The 10,254-nt window shown below is 43.5% G+C and overlaps 1 protein-coding gene across 1 annotated transcript in view; it reads right to left on the bottom strand.

Moving 5' to 3' along the window:
• LOC139575764 (protein FAM227B-like) overlaps positions 1-10,254 on the bottom strand; it is an 81,157-nt gene that overhangs the window by 70,694 nt on the left and 209 nt on the right. Inside the window, exons 2-9 of the mRNA XM_071401040.1 lie at positions 8,442-8,685; positions 8,263-8,306; positions 8,115-8,147; positions 7,912-8,016; positions 6,723-6,821; positions 6,135-6,236; positions 5,796-5,922; positions 4,983-5,078 (exon numbers count right to left, since the gene is read on the bottom strand). Coding sequence (XP_071257141.1) covers positions 4,983-5,078; positions 5,796-5,922; positions 6,135-6,236; positions 6,723-6,821; positions 7,912-8,016; positions 8,115-8,147; positions 8,263-8,306; positions 8,442-8,685 — 850 coding nt within the window. The remainder of the gene's footprint in view (positions 1-4,982; positions 5,079-5,795; positions 5,923-6,134; positions 6,237-6,722; positions 6,822-7,911; positions 8,017-8,114; positions 8,148-8,262; positions 8,307-8,441; positions 8,686-10,254) is intronic.

Genomic DNA, 10,254 nt, shown 5'->3' on the forward strand with positions numbered 1-10,254 from the left:
GATTGCAGGTCTTGATTGGGAGAGCTAGCTAAAACAACAGGTAAGATAACAGCAGCAATAACAGGGTGCTAGTCTAACACAGCAACAACAGGTAAAAATGGCGACGACTAGGCAGAGAGGGTCGGATTAACTACACACAGATCCTGAGTTAAAGCACAGAGCCGACAGGTAAAACACAAATAAACAGAATGGAGTACCGTGAATTAATGGACAGTCAAGCATGCATCAGCTATGTAGCCAAGTGATCATAGTGTCCAGGGGGCAGCCGTAGATGGAGCAGAGGAGGCCTCCACTAAGCTAGCACGCGGCGTTTAAAGTTAGTAGCCCGGGGGGTGGTCTGCTCAGACGGAGGGGGTCTGCTCAGACGTGGTTGTGTCGACAGAGAATCCAAGCCAGATGGCGATGGCGAAAGAGAGGTTGTGAATTGTAGAATTGTGTTTGCTAACTGGTGCTAGCTTCGTGGCAGTGGCAGTGGCGCTAGCTCTTCAGCTAGCCGGCAGATGGGCCTAGCTCGAGGCTAGCTCAAGGCTAACTGGTGCTTGCTTCGGGACAGAGGTGTTAGCCAGTAGTAGCCACTCGGTTGCAGCTAGCTAGCTGTGATGATACGGTGTAATTGTCCAGAGCTTGCGTCAGGAATCCGGTGATGTGGTAGAGAAAAAGCAGTCCTATATGCTCTGGGTTGATATCGCGCTTGCAGCTAGCCGGCAGATGGGCCTAGCTCGAGGCTAGCTCAAGGCTAACTGGTGCTTGCTTCGGGACAGAGGTGTTAGCCAGTAGTAGCCACTCGGTTGCAGCTAGCTAGCTGTGATGATACGGTGTAATTGTCCAGAGCTTGCGTCAGGAATCCGGTGATGTGGTAGAGAAAAAGCAGTCCTATATGCTCTGGGTTGATATCGCGCTTGCAGCTAGCCGGCAGATGGGCCTAGCTCGAGGCTAGCTCAAGGCTAACTGGTGCTTGCTTCGGGACAGAGGTGTTAGCCAGTAGTAGCCACTCGGTTGCAGCTAGCTAGCTGTGATGATACGGTGTAATTGTCCAGAGCTTGCGTCAGGAATCCGGTGATGTGGTAGAGAAAAAGCAGTCCTATATGCTCTGGGTTGATATCGCGCTTGCAGACTGGCAGGTATTGGCCCGGTATTGAAGCTGGCTGTGTCCGAGTTGAGGGTGAAGACCGCAGCAGTGGCTAACTGACTACTAGCTAGTAGCTAGTTATCTGGCTAGCTTCTGCTTGGGGTTACGGTTCTAAAGTATAAAAAAATAGCAGGTCCGTACCACATTGGGTGAGGCGGAATGTAGGAATGTATATTCAGTTCCTAGATGGAAAGTGAAATTAAAATATATACGAAATGTATACGAAAAATACGAAGACTATTTACTATTTACTATTTACACGCGACAGGACAATACAGGACAATACAAACACACGTCCGACTGCTACGCCATCTTGGATTCGATCCAAGATGCAGTGCCTTAGACCGCTGCGCCACTCAGGAGCCCAATGAAGTAGTGTAGCCCACAACCATATGACATAGCCAGATCAGGGCCTAACATAAGGTCTCAGAGTATGTTTTTCTGTTCTTCTGAAATAGACTACATTTCTTTAGACCTGTCTAAAATAAATAATGGAAGACAGACACATAGTGGAAATTACAAACTTCAGAAGCCTTTTCTAACCAAAAATACACTACAAGTTTTAAATGTTCTGCATTGCAGGAAAGTTATCCTTCAACAGGGTGATCAAATTAAGATCCTACATCTGTAGGGAGTCAACATGTATCCCAAACATTCCAAGACGATCACCTCTCCTTCCCTTTTGCTTGGCTGTAGAAATAGAAACCATACAAATATTAGGGGTCGTCCAGTCTCTTTTATTCCAGTTTGTTGTATATTATGTTTGTCCTGTGGTCTGCAACCAAAAGGCCTAAAGAACATCACCAAAACAAGATGGAACCTGAGACAGGCAGAACAGTAGCCTGACTGGTCTCAACACTATATGTATGGTCCTCTATTATTCAACAATACTGTGAATGTGGATAATGAAAAGGATAACCCTCAGTCAATCTGAAACAACAGGTCAGTAGGTTTAGCCTAAACCCTCAGTCAGTCTGAAACACCAGGTCAGTAGGCTTAGCCTAAACCCTCAGTCAGTCTGAAACAACAGGTCAGTAGGTTTAGCCTAAACCCTGAGTCAGTCTGAAACAACAGGTCAGTAGGTTTAGCCTAAACCCTCAGTCAATCTGAAACAACAGGTCAGTAGGCTTAGCCTAAACCCTCAGTCAATCTGAAACAACAGGTCAGTAGGTTTAGCCTAAACCCTCAGTCAGTCTGAAACAACAGGTCAGTAGGCTTAGCCTAAACCCTCAGTCAGTCTGAAACAACAGGTCAGTAGGTTTAGCCTAAACCCTCAGTCAATCTGAAACAACAGGTCAGTAGGCTTAGCCTAAACCCTCAGTCAGTCTGAAACAACAGGTCAGTAGGTTTAGCCTAAACCCTCAGTCAGTCTGAAACAACAGGTCAGTAGGTTTAGCCTAAACCCTAAGTCAGTCTGAAACAACAAGTCAGTAGGCTTAGCCTAAACCCTCAGTCAGTCTGAAACAACAGGTCAGTAGGCTTAGCCTAAACCCTCAGTCAGTCTGAAACAACAGGTCAGTAGGCTTAGCCTAAACCCTCAGCCAGTCTGAAACAACAGGTCAGTAGGTTTAGTCTAAACCCTCAGTCAGTCTGAAACAACAGGTCAGTAGGCTTAGCCTAAACCCTCAGTCAATCTGAAACAACAGGTCAGTAGGCTTAGCCTAAACCCTCAGTCAATCTGAAACAACAGGTCAGTAGGTTTAGCCTAAACCCTCAGTCAATCTGAAACAACAGGTCAGTAGGTTTAGCCTAAACCCTCAGTCAGTCTGAAACAACAGGTCAGTAGATTTAGCCTAAACCCTCAGTCAATCTGAAACAACAGGTCAGTAGGCTTAGCCTAAACCCTCAGTCAGTCTGAAACAACAGGTCAGTAGGCTTAGCCTAAACCCTCAGTCAGTCTGAAACAACAGGTCAGTAGGCTTAGCCTAAACCCTCAGTCAATCTGAAACAACAGGTCAGTAGGCTTAGCCTAAACCCTCAGTCAGTCTGAAACAACAGGTCAGTAGGCTTAGCCTAAACCCTCAGTCAGTCTGAAACAACAGGTCAGTAGGTTTAGCCTAAACCCTCAGTCAATCTGAAACAACAGGTCAGTAGGTTTAGCCTAAACCCTCAGTCAGTCTGAAACAACAGGTCAGTAGGTTTAGCCTAAACCCTCAGTCAATCTGAAACAACAGGTCAGTAGGTTTAGCCTAAACCCTCAGTCAGTCTGAAACAACAGGTCAGTAGGTTTAGCCTAAACCCTCAGTTAGTCTGAAACAACAGGTCAGTAGGCTTAGCCTAAACCCTCAGTCAGTCTGAAACAACAGGTCAGTAGGTTTAGTCTAAACCCTCAGTCAGTCTGAAACAACAGGTCAGTAGGTTTAGTCTAAACCCAAATGGCACCAAATCCCCTATATAGTGCACTACTTTTGACCAAGGAGAATAGGATGCCATTTGGGATGCAGATCGAGTCAGAGTGGCATGAACGCTGGTGATGAGTGGAATCAGCTACAGTAACATCAGCAACATCAGTGTTGCACAGCAGCAAACTCTCCACTTGTTAAAGTAATGTGAGGAACGATCTACTACGATCCAGAGACACACTTTAAGCACAGCGGACGGCAGTAGGCCCTGCATGCATTTGTGGCGAAGCAGGAACAAATGAGACAACATGTGTGCTTAATGCCAACAGCATGTGTGGAGGGGAGACTCGGGGGAGGTAGAGGAGGGGGAGACCCAGGGAGGCCCTGGCAGCAGCTGAACTTGATACATTTGAACCTTGTTTCCCCCAGAGAGTCTGGAGTGTTTGGAAGCTTAGCACGGAACCCCCAGAACACCACAACACTTTCAAACAGCACTAACATTACACACTCTCCTGTCTAGTGACAAATCTAAACCACAGAGAGAGATAATCTCACACACACACACACACACACACACACACACACACACACACACACACACACACACACACACACACACACACACACACACACACACACACACACACACACACACACACACACACACACACACACACACACACACACACACACACAGTATAAATCCATGGCTGAGAGTTATGAGCACAAGCTACAAACCAAGATCAACAGAATATTGTGAGAATATAAGTGAATGAATTTCATTTCCCACTTTCTGGTAAGTATTCAGTTATGTCCCTCCTCTAAAGCTGTCCACAGTGCAGTGATGGTTTGTTGTGTGCCAACACTCAGCGAGGCCACGGCACCACAGTCAGGATGACTGGACAGTTTAACGTCTAACTATCAAGTCATGCCTTCACTACATCACAGCGTTATGTGACAGAATAGATGTAGCCTAAACCCTCAGTCAGTCTGAAACAACAGGTCAGTAGGTTTAGTCTAAACCCTCAGTCAGTCTGAAACAACAGGTCAGTAGGTTTAGTCTAAACCCTCAGTCAGTCTGAAACAACAGGTCAGTAGGCTTAGCCTAAACCCTCAGTCAGTCTGAAACAACAGGTCACTAGATGTAAACCCTCCGGGAATCTGAAACAACAGGTCAGTAGATGTAAACCCTCAGTAAATCTGAAACAACAGGTCAGTAGATGTAAACCCTCAGTAAATCTGAAACAACAGGTCAGTAGATGTGAATCTGAAACAACAGGTCAGTAGATGTAAACCCTCCGTGAATCTGAAACCACAGGTCAGTAGATGTAAACCCTCAGTAAATCTGAAACAACAGGTCAGTAGATGTAAACCCTCAGTAAATCTGAAACAACAGGTCAGTAGATGTGAATCTGAAACAACAGGTCAGTAGATGTGAATCTGAAACAACAGGTCAGTAGATGTAAACCCTCTGTGAATCTGAAACAACAGGTCAGTAGATCAGGTCTTACCACATGCTGACTCTCCATGGCTTTTCCCGGACGTGTCTACAGGATCCAGCCAGCCCAGATTCCAGCTCTGCCATGACAACAGGGTGGGCTTCACACCTAACAGAGACACACGGGAGACAGACAAACTATTTTTAAACACTAACTGTATGTTGTTCTTATCAAAGGACGGCCCAAAAACTGTCAGACTCCAGCCACCCAAGACATAGACTGGTGTCTCTGCTACCGAATGGCAAGCGATACCGGTGTTGTTGGTCTGGAACCAACAACACCCTGAACAGCTTCTACCCCCAAGCCATAAGACTGATAAATAGTTAACAACATAGCTACCCGGACTATCTGCATTGACCCTTTTTGCACCAACTCTTTTGACTCATCACATACGCTGCTGCTACTGTTTGTTATCTATCCTTTTGCATAGTCACTTTACCACTACCTATATGTACATATCTACCTAAATGACATTCTACCCCTGCACATCGACTCAGTACTGGTACCCCGTGTATATAGCCAAGTTATCATTACTCACTGTGTATTTATTCCTCGTGGTACAATTTCTTTCTAAAATGTTTCTATTTCCTCTCTGCATTGTTGAGAAGGGCCCGTAAGTAAGCATTTCCCTGTTAGTCTGTACCTGTTGTTTACCAAGCATGTGACAAATACATTTTGATTTGATCTTTGTTGTTCTTTGTCATTTACAGTTTGTCATTTTGTTGTTTAGGAAGTCTGTAATGCATTGAGATGTTAAACTGCTCTCTAAATACAGCGTGATGTGGTTGCATGCCATGATCACCAGACCCAAACAATAACACTAACCTGACACCCAGAGGGAGATGAGGTCAGTCAGGTCTGTCTTGAAGTCATGGCCTAGACGTTCCATGGACTCAGGGAACGCTCCGTAGAACGCTGCGTAAACCGCCTGGGCCAGGCAGTCTGCATACACCTGGAACACACACAGTCTTTACTGTAACTGGTGCACCTGTCTTGTCTTGCACAAACACTCACACTTGTCTTTTCTTCAAGTAAGTTAAGGGCAGGGATTTTGCAGACAGCAGCTGTTTTTGAAGAAGGTTCTACTTGCAATGACTGTGACAGCTGAATGCTCTGAATGTAAGTCTCTCTGGATAACAGTGTTTGTTAAATATACATAAGTACCTTAAAGAGCTTGTCCTTCAGGTCCATCTGAACGGTCATCAGCAGAGAGACAAAGGCTCCAGAGATCCGATCAAACAACTGGCTCTCCTCCTCCACATTAGGCTGGGAGGATATTGACACACAATTCCACACTGTAAGGTACTGCAGGCTACCTAACCTGACAGCATCCAACAACTGTCAGAACATATTCTAAAATAAATGTACGCACAGAGCCATACATTTCATCATTTACTCAACTCTATCAGGAACTATTACGTACAATATTTAGATATTTCAATAGTTCTATTGTGCATACGCTTTCTATTGTGCATACGTGTGTAAGTCTGCCTCTACTTAATACTGAGTATATCATAACTTAGTTGTGGAATCTGGCAGAAACCTTCAGATAAGATCATCACTGCACGCATTTCCTATAAATCACATTCATCTATAAATACTTTATTACCAGTGATGGATGTACTGTACAGGCTGGAGGAAAAGACTAGTCTCCCCCATCATCTGCCTCATATTAATATATGTATCAAAGTTACATGTCTTGGTTGCATTGTGCGTTGATACAGTGCATCACAAAGGTTGGAGTGAAGTCACCTTAAATCTGTGGAGGAAGAACCACCAGAATGTGTCTTTGAGAACAGCCACGGACAAATCACACAGAAAGAACGGCCTCCAGATCTTCAGGAAGCCTAGCTGCAGTAAAGAATCACACACACATGCACACACACATGGCAGGATTAATGATGATTAGCCTAACCCCAATGAGAAGGAATTGTCCTGTTATGTACACAGCAATTAAATGGTAATTGCAAAGTGGTAATTACATAATAATTGCACAATAATTATTCTTTAGTATTTTGATAACTCATTGAAACAGCCACCATGACCTTAGCTGTTGGTAGGTTGTTACCAATTGTGTCGGTAAATACCAGCTGACACAGGAGTGTTAAATAAAGCATTACAGATAACTAGCTAATCTCTAATCTACTTTTCAATGAATACCAATCCACCCTACCGTTAAAGACTGCCACACAGCAGCATAGCTACAGTACATATGTGAGAGATTAATCATATGTGTTTGGAATGCAGTCGAATCCGATCGCATGCACGAGAGCGGGAGAGGGCCACATTCAATACACATGTGCTTGACGTGCATGCGAAGTTTGCATGCGATCCCTTTCTCTTTTTCCTAAAAGCTGTGACAGCTCAGGTATCTGTGAGACCTGACATAACATAACAAGTCTGCTCTCCATCACCCGGACCGGCCACATCTGGCTTTCAGCGCAATGGATGGATATTAGTGTTTGTGGTCATAAATAAGACCTAGCCCAGCACTGGTTTACTCTGCCTTTCATTTGTCTCTCCGTTTCTGTATACTGTATAGTGCACTACTTTTGACCAGAGCCCTATGGGAAACTCTACGGGTCCTGGTTAAAAGTAGTGCACTATATAGGGAATAGGGTACCATTTAGTATGCAGCCTGGGACTGTTAATACTACAGGACTTTAATAGGAGCCTGGCTGCTCCTTAGATGAACGTGATTGGTTGCAGAGCTGCCACAGTATTCCCCTGTGATGAGGGAGAGCAGAACTCTGGTCTGGCACACACACACACACACACACACACACACACACACACACACACACACACACACACACACACACACACACACACACACACACACACACACACACACACACACACACACACACACACACACACACACACACACACACACACACACACACACACACAGAGTAGATATGAGATTGCAGGTACGTACATTAAAGCCTTGGGCCTCTGAGACGCTGTCCAAATGCTGTAAGGCATCAGGATGTCCTGGGATGTCAGTGTCCTCGACTACATCAAACCCTGGGTAGTCATAGTCCTGGAGAAACACAACTCATTAGTTTAACTAAGTAAACACCAGAGAGATATGTCCCTCATGGTGTAAAGAGCCATAAACAGACAAGACAACAGACTCACCTTGATGTCCAAGCTCCGCGACACTGCCTCACTCTGGAATTAAACAGTCAATGTTGTTGTGAATCAGAATCATCCTATATAAATGATCAAATCTAATACAAATAATTATAACTGCAACTCTGCAATTTCACTGTCTAAAAATCATTACCTGCTCTTTGATGATTCGATGTGCTCTTTGCACATACATTTTATCTGAGAAAGAAACATTGAGATAATGGCAACGGTATCACCACTTCACAGCAGCCCTATGTTTCAATGACCTGGGTTAGAAATACACAATTTGGCCTGATGGTGGATTTGAGAGCTGTGGGTAGTGTAGCTACTTACATTTATTCATGTCATCAAACACTGACTCCGCATTCTTGTTTTTGCTCTGTTCTTGTGACATTATGGATGCATGTAGTTTTATCTTGGAATATAGCTCCTCTATGCTCTTGGAGAAGGACATGGTGACGTCCACTGGGAATGGCACGTTTACTTTAAAGTAGTCATATATCTGTCTGGGATGACTGTAATGTTTGAAGTGGGATGATATATCTATATTCTCCTCAAACGCCACGGGCCAGTCAACCTACAGAAAATGTTGAGAGACCGTTTCAGTATCATGATGTAGACCTATTTGTTATATGTGAGTATTTATGTTGATTATTATCATGCTGTTATCCATCTCAAATACCTACACTACCGGTCAAAAGGTTTAGAACACCTATACTCATTCAAGGGTTTTTCTTTATTTTTACTATTTTCTACATTTTAGAATATTAGTGAAGACATAAAAACTATGAAATAACACATATGGAATCATGTAGTAACCAAAAAAGTGTAAAACAAATCAAAATATATTTTATATTTGAGATTCTTCAAATAGCCACCCTCTGCCTTGATGCAGCTTTGCACACTCTTGGCATTCTCTAAAACATCTTTATGAGGTAGTCACCTGGAATGCATTTCTTAAAAGTTCATTTGTGGAATTTCTTTCCTTCCTAATGCGTTTGAGCCAATCAGTTGTGTTGTGACAAGGTAGGGGTGGTATACAGAAGATAGCCCTATTTTGGTAATTGACCAAGTCCATATTATGAACTGCTGAAATATGCAAAGAGAAACAACAGACCATCATTACTTTAAGACATGAAGGTCAGTCAATACGGAACATTTCAAGAACTTTGAAAGTTTCTTCAAGCGCAGTCGCAAAAACCATCAAGCGCTATGATGAAACTGGCTCTCATGAGGACCGCCACAGGAAAGGAAGACCCAGAGTTACCTCTGCTGCAGAGGATAAGTTCATTAGAGTTACCAGCCTCAGAAATTGCAGCCCAAATAAATGCTTCACAGAGTTCAAGTAACAGACACATCTCAACATAAACTGTTCAGATGAGACTGTGTGAATCAGGCCTTCAGTGTCGAATTGCTGCAAAGAAACCACTACTAAAGGACACCAATAAGAAGAAAAGACTACCTTGGGCCAAGAAACATGAACAATTAGACCAGTGGAAATTTGTCCTTTGGTCTGGAGTCCAAATAGGAGATTTTTGGTTCCAACCACCATATCTTTGTGAGACGTGATTGGTTTGGGACTATCATTTGTTTTTCAACAGGACAATGACCGAGGGCTATTTTACCAAGAAGGCGAGTGATGGAGTGCTGCATCAGATGACCTGACCTCCACAATCACCCAACCTCAACCCAATTGAGATGGTTTGGGATGAGTCGGACCGCAGAGTGAAGGAAAAGCAGCCAACAAGTGCTCAGCATATGTAGGAACTCCTTCAAATAGGGTGACTATTTGAAGAATCTCAAATATATTTTGATTTGTTTAACACTTTTTGGGTTACTACATGATTCCATATGTGTTATTTCATAGTTTTGATGTCTTCACTATTATTCTACAATGTAGAATATAGTAAAAATTAAGAAAAACCCTTGAATGAGTAGGTGTTCTAAAACTTTTGACCGGTAGTGTATACAATTAGCAAGTGAATTCTTACAGCTTAACACATGGTAGTAAACAAAATTGCCTACACTATGTAATCTTTCTTGCCTGGACTGTGCTAGGAACTACTTGTTAACGTTAGCTAACGTCAAATTAACACATTGGCAGCAGTATCTAATAAATAGCCATTGTTTATAAGGCTTTTCTTAC

Source organism: Salvelinus alpinus, chromosome 5 (genome assembly GCF_045679555.1).
Source record: "Salvelinus alpinus chromosome 5, SLU_Salpinus.1, whole genome shotgun sequence".
Lineage (NCBI taxonomy): Eukaryota > Metazoa > Chordata > Actinopteri > Salmoniformes > Salmonidae > Salvelinus > Salvelinus alpinus.